This window comes from Toxotes jaculatrix, chromosome 4, assembly GCF_017976425.1.
Source record: "Toxotes jaculatrix isolate fToxJac2 chromosome 4, fToxJac2.pri, whole genome shotgun sequence".
Taxonomy (NCBI): Eukaryota; Metazoa; Chordata; class Actinopteri; family Toxotidae; genus Toxotes; species Toxotes jaculatrix.
The window spans coordinates 9,935,332-9,953,522 of NC_054397.1; the positions used below are offsets into that span (position 1 = coordinate 9,935,332).

Here is an 18,191-nt window from a genome sequence, read left to right on the forward strand (position 1 = left end):
TGGAGTTTGCAGCTGAGCCACATCATTTAGAGATAGGGAAACAAATGAAACTGCAAAAGCCTGCAGAGAAATGTCACAAGCAATTCCTACGTGACTGATAAACAGCTACACCATACACCTCTTGAACTCTGTGGGGAATGTGGCTATTATCATTTCTTTCCACTGCTAGATGCCCTGGAGAGTTAGCTAATGTTTATCTGTCTGGTCAGAGCTCCTTTGTTGACTTACAGTGTGAAGAATGGCGGTAGAACAGCATTATGCTGCATGAGTTTCCATTGGACATGTACAGAGGTTAGTTGCCAAGGTTGCACAGTGGATCAGCAGTCAACCGGCAATATTTTTGGATTCTTACTCCTCCTCAGTTATAAAATGTCAACTTTTCCCCACAGTTCTTTATCATAAGGTAGCAAATAGTCCACTAAAACTATCAAATCTCATCACACCATTACTGGTTTAATAAATCATCTTTTATTTGCCAGTTTATGTATTTTGCACAGCCTCTTGCATTCTCTTTTGTTTACTTTAATGTCCTGCTTGGTTGAACACAGTTTCTTTCAGGTTTTGGTGCACAAGTTGCTCAGTAGATTTTATGTAGACTTTTTCCCCTTTTCTCTGTGTTTCAGAGTATTTGACTGTCTTCTCCCAAATGATTGCCTTCCATGACCCAGAGCTAAGCAACCATCTAAATGAGATTGGCTTCATCCCAGACGTAAGTTATCAAAAGGGCAAGTGCCCTCTTAAACTGACAACAATAAACCGTAGGGGAGGACATGGTAGGATAACATTTGTCTGCTAGTTTACTTTTAATGGGAAGTCAAAGATATTCAGAAATAATTCCAGTTTCTGGCTCCGCACCATGGGCGAAGGAAATAACCATCCATAGATCACTATGTATATCTTTTCATTGTCATTGACAGTCTTTGTTCCATATCCCCCTTTCCAGAATTTGTAGTCAGGGTCAAGTTCTCCCCATAGTCCACTGGCGATGATTTATACAACGACTAATGTCTGCCAGGCACATTTAATGGTTGTCCTCTGCCAGACATACCTTATTTCTCTTACTCTGTGCCACCTCTTCCTGCCCTTCACTTTTCTTCTTACAGTTCTGCTCAGACAGTGACAAGGTTAAAGTCTCCACTGTCTTGCTAGGGTTTCACTTAGTATGTTGATGAATGTGTGTCACCTGTAGACTAGCCTCTGGGACATTACCCAATGAAAAGTGGGGTCTTTATCACAGGGGAGTCAGGGATTTAAGCCTCCTCCTCCTCCTTCTCCATGCAGTTTCTGACGCTGCAGTTCCTTTTTTCAAGTTGTGCAAGTGAAGCACCAAACGGTGTCTGTCTGTCATCATTTAAACTGCAAAGCAAAATGGAACTTCAGGGAAGATACTTTGGCTTTTTGCACAAATGTCACCAAAAAAGAAAAAAGAAAAAGAAAAGCACCAACACCTGGTGCTTTTCTTTTTCTTTTTTCTTTTTTTAAAAAAACAAAACCTTTCCTTGAACATATGTTCCCTTGTGATTCAATATCTTGCTCCTATGTTTGCTCTTCAGAGAAAAGCGTGGTTTTATGATGCTGACTTGACACTTGCTGCATGTACAGTGCTACCAGCACTGACTTGCTTTTCAAATGAGACTTTATATGCCTGTTTTTATTGTTAGGCCAGGATAATATTGGAACAAGCTTTGTTGATACAGCTTTCATGCTTGATGTCAATCCCAGTAATTAGACTTTACGGACCTTAAATCCCCTTTTCCTCTGTGAACTTCAGAGAACACTCTGAACTGTTGTTTTACTGAGGCAATAAATCTGCCTGCCCTAAAAGACCAAATGTCACTGCAGTATGAAATGGATTTGATTGCCCATATATGCATACCAAAATGTGGCTAGCTTAATACAGTTTTTCTTCTGGAAAAAAGACAAATCTTGTGCTTGCATGCAAAACCACAAGTAATCTTTGGAAACATTGTGGAGTTCAAGATCTCTGCTCCAGTAATGCCATAGGCAGAGAGTCAGATTGCGTGTAGCCGGTGGTTTAATTCAGACCATTTTCAATTTGGCCACATCTCTTCTCCTGGGTCTGCCATTTACACCTACACTAATCCAATCTGGCTGGACCTGCAGTCTTGCTGCTGAGCTGTTGAGACTGAGGCTGGAACTCAGAGTGCATTGGCTTTCTCTCCTGCTCATCACTCCTGGGCACAGAAGAGGTCCTCTGAACAGGCACCAGCTCCCCTGCAATTAGCTATCAATTAACTGGCTGAGATAAGCTCCGGTATTCCATCTCTAGACCCTTTGTTGTTGAATATTACAGAGCCGTGGTGACAGTGGCCAACAATTGGCAGGTGTTAGAACAGGTGGTTAATGGTGGAGTGTGTGTGTACGTTCGTAGGTGAGTGTGTGTGTGTGGTCTTTATTTTCAATTTGATGTGTTTCCTCCGGGGGAAGTGCAGAATGGAGAGAGTGAAATAGGAGAGACGATGAGAAGAGGGAGGTATGACAAGACTGGTATAATGAGATTCATTATGAGCTTTTTCCCCATTGACTAATAACAAAACTCAGCAGTTTGCTCTTCAATGCCGTTTGTGTTTCTCAAAGGCCGTAGAGATGTGCAGCCATGCGTGCTGCTTTTCTTAAGGACAGAAAGCTCTCGAGCGAGAAAGCAGTACATTAATTTCATTTGAGTGCTTGACATACCGAATATTACATACAACTGGATGTTACATTATCTCATGATATGTCTTATTCTCCTTTTTCTTCTTTGCCTTGCAGCTTTATGCAATTCCATGGTTCCTGACGATGTTTACACGTAAGTAGCCTCTTCTTGTTCTCACGATGTGGATATGAAGTGGGCCTGAGCATAATCCAAAACTTTTAGAGGGTATTTTGAGTCTCTTTCCATTAGAGTAACAATAAAAGAGACTGAAAAGGTCAGTGGCTCCAGTATGAACGAGATCCGTAGGTTTTTGTGTCTTTCTTCTCTTGGTGACCTTTATTCCAGCTGCTAATTAATTCCAGTCCTGAAGGAAAAGGACTCCTGCACTCAGCCCAGTACTACCTCAGCACATCTTTGTTTATTTGTAATATGTATTTATCTGAGTGAATTGAAAATCCCATCATAAAGCTGATAAGCCAGCTGCTCGCAGCAGTGTTTCTCCTCCATTTGGGAAAAGATCAGAAAGTCAAGTACCAGTTAAAAAAAAATAAAAAATCTAACTCAACTCTAACTCTGTTTCATACAGTGTACATTAGGGGATGGACTGATCAGTTATGATTGCTCAGTTGATCTGCAGCTGGGTCCATGACAACTGAGACAAATTTACATTTCAGTTTCAGCTGTTTTACTGTTTATGAATCTGCAAAAAAGAAGCTTTTAAACCTGTTATGGAAAAAAATAACAGAACATTTACTCAAGTGCTGTGCTTAAATAATTTTGAGTACATTTTGTTGCCAGTACTTCTTGTAGAGTAATTTTTAGTCTGGTAATTTAACTTTTACTTGACTTAATGATCTCAAAACATCTTCCACGACTGTTTAAAACTAACAGACTGATAAAACTGTGTCCTTTGAGACTGCTATTTAATCATATTAAGTAAATTAATTCCCATGTAATGTAAAGGACCTGAGATTTTTGTCACACAGACCAATGATGAATAACACTGTTTCAAGAGATTTTTCCAAAATCCAAAATGCCAGCCAGAAAGGGATGGTGGACATTATATTATAGTTTTTAAAAGGGGAGGGTCTTTTGTATACAGATACATGTCTGTTCCTAGTGTCACGTCTCTGTGACTCCGTAACTAAACAGAGCGGCGGAACTGAGCTGTAGACTTAACAGGCTTATTATAGCGCTCCCTATGGACAAGTCTGCATCATTCTCTGTGTCTAAGTAGTGACTCACTAAGACTATCAATGTAGAAAGTAGAAATAAAACACACAATTGTGCTTGAGCTATTTTTGAAATACAGTATAAAAGCCATTGTGGGTGTTGGGATGGTTGTTATCACACAGCTATTTCAAAAATATTGATTACATTGTCATGATTTTACAGTCAGCTGAAAATACACATTTTATGTATTCTAACCTGCAGTTCATGAAGATTTTTGAGGTGATATTAAAAAGGAAAAAAATACAGTGTGCCTAGATACATGGGTAGGATGTTTCAGACAAAATCAATTCAAGGTGCTTAAAAATAAAAAGCCTTTGATAAATATGGATTTAATACATTATAAAAGATTATCCACACTCTTCAGCAAGCTTGTTTTCCTCAGGAGAACCTTAAGGAGGGTATGATGCATTTCATATGAGATATACATGTTTATTAATTCTTTATTATTCACTTTATATTACTTCTTTATTTTTGCTATATAGAAGGCCATAAATTGAATTCTGTATGCCATGAATCTTTTCTCTGTTTAATATTTCAGAGCACAATTGGATGTATTATAAATAAAAAAATAAAATAACAATGGCAGAAATAAATTTCAGAGGAGCTCAGGGGGACCTTTTGGTAGAGCTCTTTACTACAAGAAGCTATGTACAAACACCCAACAGTGGGGTTGTAGATAATAAAGAGCACCTCTCTAATAGAATCCTTTGAATTGAATTGAATTGAATTGAATTATCCTGCTGCTACCTTTGTTAAGCTTGTAATGTTCAGCTTCTTTTGAGACTTACAAGCTTGTATACTGAGGGCTGAAAAGTGTTGACTCAGTTTCATCTAGTTAGAATAAATTTAAATTTAAAAAATAAATTTATAAAAATGTATCCAACTACAACCCTTCGTACTTGAAACTCTAAAAAAATACATATTTCAGCAATAATTGCAGGTATATTAGCTTATTAGTGGAAACCTAAATGTGATCACCTTGTATGAGTCCTTTCAGCTTCTGTGCTGCATGAGAGGTACATAGAGCTTTTATTTTGGCTCGTTCTCAGCACGCTGTTTGTCAGTTGATGGCAGCATTACGCTTTTATCTTTCCGCTGAGCACAGTTGGAGCTCTGAAATATGACCATATTAACAGGGGTCGCAGATCACTGTTACAAATTGAATTGGATGTAATTAACCTCTGTGTCTTCTAGGTGCAGACCCATCATACAGTACAACTGTTGGAATAACTTTTTGCCCCTTTGATATAATTTTGGGATAGTGACATTAGAACCTCGCTAGTCTGCAGACTCTTAAAGATAGAACAGGTGATTTACATTAACTGTAGCCAAATTAATCTCGACGTACTCCGTCCATTGATTTATCTGAACCCTGAACTTTTCAGTGGGATATTTCATTTTTCAGTTAACACACACATACACTCTCACACAGAGACCACTCCCGGGGTAGAGGGTGTGAGGTGTGACCCTTTTACCCCGTATCCTCCCCCGGAGGCAGTGTGCGAGTCCAGTGTTCAGGAGGTGTGCCCCTCTGACTGCTAATGTCCCCAATCCAATATGAGACAAGGTTGGAGGGTCATCTTCCACTCACACATAGACACTCACACAGACTCAGACACACTGCCTGTCACTCACATGCACCAGTCTGCTCAGCTGACTGCTAATGTGGTGTGGACCCTCCGAGGCATTTTCTCACCACTCTTGCTCTCTCAGCCTGCCTCACTAGAGTCATACTCTGCCCACACACTGCCTAGAATTCACATTAACAAACCCCAATATGATATAAACAGGTGGACAGTACTGGTTCTCATACATAAATCTCAATAGCGAGGAAACATTACATTTTCAAATACTAAAAGTAAAAGGACTGAAATAATAACTGCAGTGGGACGTATTATCAGGATGTGGTTTTATCTGGCTCGAAATAACCTGCGCAGGTTCCTTGCTCTAAAGCTCCTCAGCCCCCTGATGTTCTTCCTGTCATTTTTCCACAACAACACCCACCTAAAAACATTTTCCCAGCTGCCTCCCCCACATCAAATATCCCTCCAGGCAACCTTGCCATGCACAATTTTGCTTAGTGAGCTTCCCATTTTGAAGCCATAGAGCCACGTTAAGTAAATGCGCTATGCACATGCAAATCATGATCATTATGTACAAACTGGTCCGCCATTTCTCACTGTGTGCACGCTGAATGCTATTGTCCTGCTTGCAGGATGCTATTGTGCCCTCAAGGGATTTGTCTTTTCAGGCACTCTTGTTTTTAGTCCTTTTGTAAAATCTTCCGCTCTTGTGTTTATTTCTGTTCCCGCCATAAAGATGTGTTTCCACTGCACAAGATCTTCCACCTGTGGGACACACTGCTGCTGGGTAACTCCTCTTTCCCCTTCTGCATCGGCGTGGCCATATTGCAGCAGCTCAGGGATCGTCTCTTGGCTAATGGCTTCAATGAGTGCATCCTGCTCTTTTCTGACCTGCCAGGTAAGAATATGGGCTAGGATTAACATCTTTGTATATTCACTGTCTCTTCTTTATCCCTCTTTTCAGGTGCAATCAATACTCAGACACAGCCAAATTTTGCAAGATAATAAACAACAGACTTGCTTATTTTTGCATGCATTAGCTATAACCTGTGTGATTATGAATAAGTGAAAATCCCACTGAAACCTGTTCTGCCTCCCTTAAACCTGACTTGAAGGTTGCCCATCTGTAACAGAAACTGGCATTTGCAGGATGCTGTGTTTCGCTCCTCGCAGTGCTGATGTGTGCTGATGTGTCTGAGTTAATGATATCCTCAAAGCAGGCAGCTCTGCACTCCTACACAGACATACTCCCTCCTTGATGTGCTCTATGCGTGCCACACTCTGCTCTGCATCTGTCAAACAGTCAACTGCTGCACCCTGGGAATTGTCTGCCACCGAAATCACAACCTCCATGGTCCTCCAGTGTTTACATCATTTATCATCTTCATTTCAGAGCTTTAAACCCATCTTTAGAATGTGAGGGCTGTTTGGCCACTCTGGTATAATATCATTAAAGTAAGTTGTCGCTGTTGGGTTCTTTAGTGCAATCAGACATGAACCAGAGAGGCCAAGTAAGACTTTTTCAACTCTGAGCCACAAATGCAGGATTACCCATGAAATGGAGATAGGACCAGATAAGTAAAGCCAAGGATTAACATTGGACTGTGAGGCCAACAGGCTGCCTGACACTTTTACTTGATTTGCAAATAAAAGACATAGAACACTGTATCAGAAACTGCACTAACACACATTGAAGGTGTGGTGGTGGGAAATGGCACTGGCAGAAGAAAAAGAGTAGGAAATTGGTGTAATCCACCATAAGACACATCACGTGATCCAACTGCATCTTTTTTTTTCCACACTCATTACAAATAACGACGCGCATTGCAAATTATAGTTCTTTAACGTCTCCTTACACAACGTTAGTGAAATGTCACTGTAGCGCGGAAATAAGGTGTGGGAAGAGGGGAGGCGGGGTGGCAAATACTGAAATACAGTCTTTTAACTCAGCAGTATGGTTGTTAATCCCTGCAGGTTTCAGTGCATTACAGGCAAAAGGAGCAATTCTGGCTCCTTTCTTAAATAAGACACTAAAAGAGGGCCGACAAATCAAGGAGGAATTCAGAGAGTTGATTCTAATCATACAGGCTTGATGGAAATGCATACTTATTAGCTTTGCTCTGTTGGTTAGATTTATTTCTTAAGTACTTTCAGCAGTCTGACTCCTGGTCCAAAGGGTTTTCAATGCGGTATAGGCAGACACTGACACATTGCCCCAGGGATTTTTGCTGTTTTGGTCGACTGTATATGCCACACAGAGTGAAGACTCCTAACAGTGTCTCTTAATATGTGCCCACTTTACTGCTCCTTTTCACTTGCACAAAGCGATTACTTCAGCAAAGTATCGGTGACATAAAATCCGAGAGCAGCATTCATAATGTATGTTTTCAGAATGTACCTCTCGCCTAGGGGATAGCTCAAACAGTTTCCTTTAAAACTCTATTTCCAAATGCTGATTAGCCCTATTTTTCCTAGCTGAAAGGCAGAATGACATTGGGGTTTTAAAACCAACAGAGACAGGGACGATTTGTCCAAAAGGCATGTTGGAGCACTCTGTAAACTAAGGCCAGCAGCCTCCCCTTCTGCCTACATTCAGTGTTGCCATACTTCACTGTGTTTTACTGCCCAAGTCCAACAGATTCATGTGATTGAGGCGGAAGGGAAAAGGAGAGCCAGTTCTCCTTATAAAGGTAAAATATGTTGGCCTAGAGCTGCAGTCAGCGTCATTGGCAAGACTTCCTGAGAGTGGCTGCTTCTGCCAGCTCCTTTCTGTATATCACTGCCAGCCTCATTATCGCAGCTTGTGTATACCTGGGTAGTTACAGTGTAGTATCTGGCAGTCTCTCTAAACTATATTAGGAATGAATTCTGAGCTGTAGAGTGACCTCAAACAGGACTTGTTTACTTAAGCTTCCAGCTATGTTCTGGTCCACACTCAAGATAGTTTTATATAACTTACAGACAGACTGCTAAATCCAATCCAGTACCAAACAGTTCAGCACATTTATAACCTTTGCTAAATGACAGTAGAAGTCTTACTACTGTAGGATTATTGGCGAGGAATGTGCAGAGTTTATTTCTTTTTTCTTTTAACCACCCTAGCAGCTGGCTCCTGAGATGGAAATTTGGCTCTGCCTGTTGGTCAGTCCACCATCGTGGTCCAAATTGTAATATCGCAACAAATTTTGGTCACTGTCTTAGTTTAGCATTACAGCATGCTAAACTAAGACAGTGACCATGCCACCCGTTATATCTGCTAAACATCATCATGTTAGCATGGTGATGCTAGCATTTAGCTCAAAGCAACATTGTGCCAAAGTACAGCCTCACAGAGCTGCCAGCATGGCTGTAGACTCTTAAGTCTTGCTACTTCCCTAGTGTTTCTTAACAGTGAATTAAATGTTCTGAGTGTGAATATAATTTATTCCATGTGATTCAGTGCATGGGACTTGAAAGTAAATGTAGGTTTGGCCTTGTTATATAAGTAAGTTGTGCAAATTACTAATAACGCTTGCAGCCTTTGTTCGAAGCTGGTTTTTGGAGGTCAGTGTCAATGTGCTCTGCCTCACCACATTCATGTAGTTATAAACACACACTGCCCCACACAAGCACGCAGACATACAGCGCACAGACTGTGAGTTATGGTCGATATTTGATTTGTGGCCTGCACCTGCTCCTTTCTGCCGTCAGGTGTGCAGAATTGATGTCCTCATACAACTGAGGCTCACATTCATTTGTTTTAGAGTAGACTCCACATGCTCCACATGCTTGTAACTACAGGAACTGCATGTGTGAAGCCAGAAAAAAGAACATAAACTGATGCTGGCTGGACAACATAAAAGAAGAAAAATAGACTTTTTAGGAGGCACACAGCGAAAGAAAAAAGTTTTTTTTTTGTTTCTGTCGTACATCATTTCCTACTTGTTGGCATTCATATCAGAATTGTACTCAATTCACGATTGCTATTTTTGTCTACTTTAACCTGTGCATGATGGGAGCTTGTACTTAGTGGTGATGATTGTGTCAGTGCTAAAATGGTAAAGGACCTTTACATTATACATTTTGACTTAATTTAAGGTTCAGAGAGATGGGTGAACTTTGAAAGATGCATAAGTAGGCTTGACATTTAGTTGTGAAATGAGAAAAAAAAAAGTGTGCTCTCTTTCTATTCTTGTCTGCAGCTTTCAGAATAAAAGTTAACGGTCAAGATAACGTTACAGGACAGTGGCTTTTAAATGATTCAGACACACTCCTCACTTTCTCTCTTTCTAGGCAGTAAATGGGGCCAGTGACAGTAATTCTCAGTGACAGGCCTATTACACGTAACACTGCGAAGTCTATAGTTGCCAATATTTTGACTAAGAGAAGAAGTCCAGATTTAAGGGAAGTGATACAGACTTTGAGGTCATGTTCGACCACTGGTTTTCAATATGTCAGTTGAGTCATATATACTGTAACTCATCATCCTGCATACAACTTCCTCCTCACAAAAATGTTCCTTAAATCATCTTGACCCTCCAGACTATCGCAGAAGACTGAATTACTGCTGAATTGTTTTCAGTTACGTTTTGTGAATTATATCATACTCAGTATATCAGAGTTCAAAATAAAATTAAATGTGAAATAGGTAAGACCTGTGCTGCAACATTTTGCCTTGGAGCCAGCAATACATCTCGCCCTGCCATTTGTTGGCAATTAATCTCATTTTGTGATTCCCATTTGCTTAGTCTTGTAGCCTCGGGTAATCTATAACTTTCTCTTGTTTGGAGACTTCATTGATTCACAATGGACCAGAGAGGCTCTCCGGCTGACAGGAACCGTGTGTTTACTGATGATGCAGCGGCATTTGCCTTCACGGGACATTAGCATCTGTCTCAATGAGCATAGCTGGGCACAGAACTGATGAGCTCTAGTTATAGACGTTTACTTCTGAGCAAAACAACCGTGAGCTGCTGAGAGTGCTCATGGCAACACTGCACACAGGGACACCTTGTGAGCACTGGCAGAAGGAGAAGTAGAACATTTACGTTGAAGGTTTAGTTTTGGGAGCGCATAACAAATTTAGTATGACATTTTGTACATTTACATTTGGGGATTTGGCTGAATGTCTGGTCTACAGCATTGTAAAGTGAGTGTACAAATAAATCCTGTAAATAAATTGTATCCTGTTGCAGGTAATGGTCAGAAGAGGTTAAGGTGGACCTCAGTAATATCCATTTTGTCCTGACAATACTGATCTGGGGCCAAATCTCGTCTCAAATTCACTCCAGTTGTGCTTAAAGTTAAACTATGTCAAGAAAAAAACAAATACGCCGAGCTCAGAGAGAGTTATTTGTGAGCTTCCTACACTCAGTCTTAGAAAGGAGTAGAAGTTCTTATTTTAGAGTGGTTTATGACACTCAGAAGGGTAAAATTGAATTAATAATGTCATTTTGTAGTTTTTCTAAGTGGTTCCGATGTGTCAACGCACTCAGAAGACCGATGGCGGATTTGGATACAATTTCACTCCAGAATTAACAAAAACAAAAACGGCCAATAGCACTGCTTTTAGGACCAGCTAGTTACACATAGGTAAAGACTGAAAACACATTTGATATGAACCTTAACCTTTTGTCAAAATATGGTTGCATGTTTTGTGACATTACTGTGTATGAAAGATGCCCCCCTACAAGTACAGATGGTTGGCTTTATACTCAATGGGCTGATGATCAAGCCTTCTTTGTTTGTTTGCTGTAAAATAGCAGGTTGGAACATTATGGTATGACAGATTTTCTCTGTTTTTTTTAATTCACTAAATTCTTCCATCTCTCTTATTGTCAGCTCCATCTTCCTTTGCACCACCGTCCAATTCCACAAAGCCCCCAAGTTGCTCTTAACTAATCATGCTATTCTCCTATTTGTGGTAACAAGTCACAGCCCACAATCAACACCAATACATAATTACTAAAATGTAATTTTGTCTGACTAAAAAGAAAAATTGCTCCTTAACAGAATTGGCTGCTGTGGAATGCCCAGCTGAGCCCAGGGCTTGTTAAAGCTGCTATCAATCTCCTCTTCCTCATTCCTGCCTCTTTTAGCAGAAGGAGTGATTGCATGCAGCATTTGTCGCCCTAGGGAGGGAAAATGTGTTTTCCTGAACTGCCGGTGAGCCTGTCGGTGAGGAATCTCAGACCACCAGTATGTTTTTCACTGGAATGAACCTTGTAACTTAGTCTGTGAGGTCCTAGCCCATGAGAGCTGACAACACCCTAACCTTCACGCCTCTGCGGGACAGAGGAGGGAAAAGATACATCTTCTATATATATTTCGCTTGTTCCTGGCCCAGGTGCAGGTCATACCAAAGAGCGCTCATTAGCCAGATTTACTTATTCACAAAAAAGGGGAGTGAAAGAGAGAGGCTGTCCATGTGAAAGAGTGTGAAGGAAAGAATTCCTAATTTACCCAAATCCTCGGCTAATCCACTGAGTCCATGCTCCCTAATCCTCTCTATTCTCAATGCAAGAAGCTGGAGAAGGATGGATACTGCTGGAGAGGTATTAGGGGGAAGAGAAAAAATTTTACTTTGCACTAAAAACTTTTTTGGGACAAGAACTCAGGTGAGGGACAGCAGCTAAACAATGGGCAGTTATTATCTTTAAAGAGCTGCTGGCGCTTCTGGATGAATACTTGAAGATTATTAATGGCTGCAAAATGCCAAGGTCATGCTACTCTCTTCTACGACTAAACCGCCCACAACACATTTACATAATCTCTTCTGCTTTATGTCTGATTCAGGGGAGGGAAACACATTTTTTATTCTTATGCTTTTGACTCTGTTCATTCATTTTTTTCATTCATTCACATTCTCACACAGCAGTTAAATAATTTGTTAAACTAAAATGTTGTCAGTGGTAATTGAGAATTCAGAGATAAGCAGAATACCCTCTATTCCCGGGTCTTAAGTCAAATGTGAATGGATTGAATGGATTTATATTTGCTAGATTATTATAGTGTACTTTTTAAAGGCAATTCATGAAAAAAAGCAATATTAAGACCTATTGTTTATGACTTTGCTCATAGGTTGGGAGCAACTCCAACACTAACAAGTAACATGTTTGTGTTTTTGTCCTGCCCTTTTTGTTGCATAGAAATTGACATTGAGCGCTGTGTCCGTGAATCCATCAACCTCTTCTGCTGGACTCCGAAGAGCGCCACATACCGACAGCACGCTCAGCCGCCAAAGGTCACTGGCGACAATGGCTTTGGGAAAACAGCAACATACTACTCATCTGACTACCAGGACATGCCTAAGACAGACCTGGTGAGTTTTACTTATCATACACACACAGTCACATACTTCAACTTTACAAAAATGCCATAAATTTAAAGAAATGTGAGATTAAAATTTAGCCTCCTTATGCTTTACAAAGTTGTGAATTATCATTATTGTCTGCACAGTACTTCCCACTTTCACTGAGTCACAGACAGTTGACGTTAATTCACAGTGACCAAGGCGGAAGTGTTCTTTTATTACTTCTTTCCTGCTGTTAGGTTTTTTTTTCTGTTGTTTGTTTTAATGCTGTTGACCGTGGTATCTGAGGTGATTTAACTCACTCAGTTCAAGACCTCAGTATTGCACAACAGAGGTTTCAATAACCTCTGTTGTGTAACCAAGGTTATTGCCTAAGACAGACCTGGTGAGTTTTACTTATTATACACACACAGTCACACACTTGAACTTTACAAAAATGCCGTAAATTTGAAGAGATGTGAGATTAAAATTTAGCCTCCTTATGCTTTACAAAGTTGTGAATTATCATTATTGTCTGCACAGCAGAGCCCCTAGTGGCTGGACCCCCAAACAACCTGTCCTGCTATATCTCTTCAGAATATAAATAACACTTTATGTTTCACCTTGGTAATAACATAGTAATAAAGGGGTGATGTTTTGGTTATTTGTGGTATTTGTGCTTGGTAAGGACACTGAGAATATCTTGATATATTGTGGTTTCATTTTTGCAATAGAATACCAATAGCAGTTTAAAATATCTAAAGAACATGTAGATAGATAAAGACAAACAATCTGCTCAAAATACCTGTTTTTGAATCAGGTACTATTCTCTCAGTAACCCCTGGGCAAAATCAGGGTAAAAGCTTACCATCTTAACTTTAAGCTGATGCAAATACAAAGTAATACTAGGCAATGTCAAGGTGTGGTTCTATTTTGATGAAAAATAAGGAAATAGTGAGGTAATAACAGGATAATGTGGTTGTGGAAATTAGGGCAATGTTATTCAATACAAGAGTAATATCTGTGTAATATCTTCAGAATAACAAGTAATAATTACTGTAATAATTACCATAAAATAATGCTGAAATTCCTCTTCCTTCTCATTTCAAAATGTATTTTATTGAAAGATAAAGGTGCTAAAATTCAGTTTCAAATAATAAATAATTTGGACCTTATAAACTATAATTGTCAGTGAACCACTTGTTAGTAAAATATATGCTTGTTCTAAAATATATGCTCCGGCTTCCTCCCACAATCCCAAAAACACACACATTAGGTTAAATGGCTACCCTGCATTGCCCCTAGGTGTGAGTGTGTGCGTGTGTGGTTGTCTGTCTTTGTGTGTCGGCCCTGCGATTGACAGCAACTTGGCAACTAGTCCAGGGTATACTCCGCCTCTCGCCCATAGTCAGCTGGGATAGGCTTCAGCGCCTCCAGGACCCTGACGGATTAAGCGGTATAGAAAATGGATGGATGGATGATTTTTGTTCATTAATACACATATACCATGTAATTTTTGTGTGCATAGTCAGTATATGGAAGTGATTCTTACAGTACACAGTATGAGTATTCTGTAAACCAAAAGCGCAGCATTGTTTCTACATCACCCATGCAGACAAGTACTGTACCAGCATGATGGATGATTTTTCCTGCAGCTGTGTAAAAGGTTTATTAAACGTGTGTTATCAGCAGCTGATTTAAGTTGTGAGGTAGAGTTGACTTCTTTGGCATTTGTTTATTTCTGAAATAATTCCAAAACTTGCCATCAGTATTTTTCTGTTTGGTCAGCATTTATAAATTCTTTCTATTTCCACCCTCTTTTTGATTTGCACAAAGAGTGACTCACTGCACATTACCCAACACCTGTTCTTTTCACTAATCAACACCTGACTGTAGAGTTGGAGAGTGACCCCAGTAGGCCTGTTAAGCTGTATTGATTTTTCATGTTAGAATGAGTTCCTCAGGAATCAAAAGTTATAGTTTGAAACAGTGCATGGTAACCTCAGTCTCGAATTCCCAAAGTGGGCAATTATTGATTTGTTTCACAATGCCTTCTCTTTACAGATACTGCCAGTCAGAATATCTCAGTATAAATAAAGGTAAACTTTATTTATATAGCAGTTTTTAATAATTCTGTTACAAATTGCTTTGCAATATAAAAAATGTGTAGCATAAAATGAGATTCATTTGACAGTTGCTTTTGTCCAAAGCACAGTACATTCAACTTCCACACGAGCAAGTGATGGATGGCATCAAAAAATACAGGAACACAGATATATAAGCAATTTAAAATAAACACAGCAAACAAACCAGCATAAAAGATGTCGATACTTAGTTTTAAGGAGTGTTTATTGATGTGATGCTGTCTTTCATATAGGCCTTTTATCTTTGTTTAGTTTTTGTGGCACAGCACTGTTTGCCTTTCACACCTGAATGCATCGTGTCCAGAAAGCTCACAAACACCCTTGTCAGCCCTATCTGCTGTGTGCCCAAGTGATTGCTGTAATCTTTCTCATTCAGCCGAGGCTCATTTGTATGGGTGGTGGCATTGATCCATGGCTGCATCTATCTGCACCCCACTTCTTCCTCAGAAAACATTCAGGGAAGAGTGTGCTGAGTTGAAATGTCACTCTCATGACTGGAGTGACCACATACAATATGCATAAAGCTAAGTGTGCAGTACAACCGCAGAGAAGAAATACATAGATCAGGAAGTTGAATGTTGATCTAGAAATCGTTTTGCTCATTTCACATTATAACTCATGTTGGTACAAATCATCCTTTGACCTGTTGACTGCTGACTCAGTGAAATGTTTTTTGGGTTTTTTTTTTTTTTTGCACGTTCAAGTTTGTACATGGGTAAGTTTGCATAGTGGGAGTGGTGACTCAAGCAAAATGAAAAACAACTGCAAAGGCAAATAAAGGTTTATGAGTAGTCGCATCTGATAACATTCAGTCTTAATCGGAATCCCTTCTTTGTTGCTGTTACGAAGTTAAAGCAGGAAATAACGCCTTATGTAAACACCTTGATCAGAAAAAAATGGCCCAATTTATTATGTTTGGTTTAAGGCTTTCACTGCCTTTCACTGTCACCAAATAAAAATGTGGCATGTGAAAACATACACACATGTAGCCAGCATAAACAAGAGGAATTATTACAGATAGTAAAACTTGTTTCAGTGTTCATATGGACACCTGAGTATTGTTTTAAGACTGACTTGGAAAAATGTGAAGCTACTCTTTCAGCTGAAATTGAATGAAACAGATAGAATTAAAGTTAACAGCACAACTGCAGTGGAGTGTAAGATTTGAATAAATAGTCCCAAATTTAATCTGATAAAAGGCATTGGCACACGAACAGTCTTAAGCCTTGATTTAAAAGAACTAAGAGTTCGAAAAAATCTCGTGTCAGCTCGGGGTTCAGTTGGGACTGTAGATGTGCAGAACTACAGTCATGCAGTCAGTTCTGCCATTTTCTGTGTTGGTCCACAACGTCTTGACGGCCAAAAAAATATTCCAAAAACTGGGATGGCTGATACTGTAGTGATGCATATGCTGTATGTTTGTGTAACCTGCCTCCCCATTGCCCCTCTCTGTCTGGTAACAGAGCAGGAGGCACTGTCAGCAGATTTTCAGCCCTCGTAGTGAACAGACATCCATCTCACTGGACAGCTGCTGTCCACTCAGCTTGGTCTGTGGGAGTGAAAAGGAGAAAGCTAGTGCTCCTTCTTCTTTCTCTCACTAATAAGAGAATGTAAACATAGCAAAGCACTACAAAAATACTGTACTCTTAATGAAATTACCTCTGTTTCCTCGGTCTTTGGCATGAATTTAAATTGTCTCTAGTTAGTTGATCAAGGTAGGTGGTCTTCCTCTTTCTCAAATTCCTTCTTGATAATGACACACACATACACATTTGTGCATCTGAAGCCTGTTATATTGAGTGGCAGCCAAAGTAGAGCAGCTTTTGAGCAATAATAGCTGCATACACCTCAGTGTGTCCCCATGTATAATTTGCCCATCTCCACAGAACTAAACACAAATTATAAATATATGCATTTCCCAGGCACTCTAATGTACATTAAAAGGTTGGTTTTAGTTTGGGCCAGGAAGATGTTGCGATCATCGGTTGTTTTGAGAAAACTGACATAAATCATAACGTGGTACAGTGCACAGGAGGCTACTGCCATTCCCCGTGGATGAGCAGATGTTTTGCTCACTGTCATGTAACAGCTGGCACAACTCATATTTCAGTGATTGAGCAAATGGGTGTCCATGAGTAAACGGGAATGTTCTCTGGTGCCAATTTTTCAGTATTTGTGCGCTACGTGTTCCCATGAACTGGTGAAACTGTGAGAAAATGGAGGAACATAGATAAGGTCATAGATTTTTATTGAATGTGTAAAACCTGTGTTTTAGGTCTTCACTGTCTATGACTTAGACACAATCACATGAACACTTAAATATACTGAAATATACCATATATGATGCAATTTCATACAAAGACAACAATATGTTGTTTATTCGAAATATCTCTCAATACAACAATACAATAGAATACCACCACTAACTATGGTATGAAAATTAACCAAAGATTTGAATGAATACCTCTCTGATGCATGTCTTTCAACAAAAACTGAACCATATATTCTTCACAAGGGTGAGCAAAATATGAAGAACTGTACAAAGCAAGTTGCTTATGGCACACTAAAACAGCATTATATTTCAATCTCTGTAACCCACTTGTCAAATGCATGTGTGCATGCATGGACTCAAAGTTGTACTATGTCAGCAAAAAGGGGGATGACTTTTCATTAGAGGAGGCTGTTTTTTTTTCTGCCCTTCCCTGAAAAATTCATTCATGTTAGAGCACTATTGATAACTGCTGTGTGGCCAGAATTAAAACAGGAAGTATATGAAAAGCTGGGATTTTTCATTTTAACATCTTCCTCAGTGTGGAAATTGGTGTGTGTGTGTTTATGTGTGTGTGGCTGCTGAGAGGGGTATTTGTTGTCAGCATTTTTCTCAGATCATGGCCTCAATTATGCTCTTCTTGTCTTTGTCTGACTGCAAACTTTGCAGATAAAATGTGTTTTTGTTTTGGAAATTATGCTCAAACACCACAGACTGTGTTGTTTGGTATGCGAAATTCTCAGCACAGTTACAATCATGCAGTGTGAAGGCACTTTAAATGAATCATTGACCTTGTCATCAAGCTTTATCCAGGCTGTACAACACTGCAGTTCCTAGTTCAATATGTTAAGTGATAGGATTTTTTTGGCAACTGTGCACCATGAGCGTTTGTGTGTAGACACACTCACAAACGCAACACAGCATTTGTGTCTGTTTAGCAGCAGCTCCAGTTTAGGCTCATCACTGTCAGGCCAGTGAAATGCGAAAGCGTCATTAAGCCATTCTCGGCTGGCACACGCTGCTCATCATGACATTT

The 18,191-nt window shown here is 39.8% G+C and overlaps 1 protein-coding gene across 1 annotated transcript in view; it reads left to right on the forward strand.

The window, feature by feature from the left end:
* Positions 1 to 18,191, forward strand: part of tbck (TBC1 domain containing kinase) — a 39,125-nt gene that overhangs the window by 8,283 nt on the left and 12,651 nt on the right. Inside the window, exons 20-23 of the mRNA XM_041036971.1 lie at positions 624 to 709; positions 2,773 to 2,809; positions 6,209 to 6,370; positions 12,600 to 12,772. Of these exons, the coding sequence (XP_040892905.1) occupies positions 624 to 709; positions 2,773 to 2,809; positions 6,209 to 6,370; positions 12,600 to 12,772 (458 nt within the window). The remainder of the gene's footprint in view (positions 1 to 623; positions 710 to 2,772; positions 2,810 to 6,208; positions 6,371 to 12,599; positions 12,773 to 18,191) is intronic.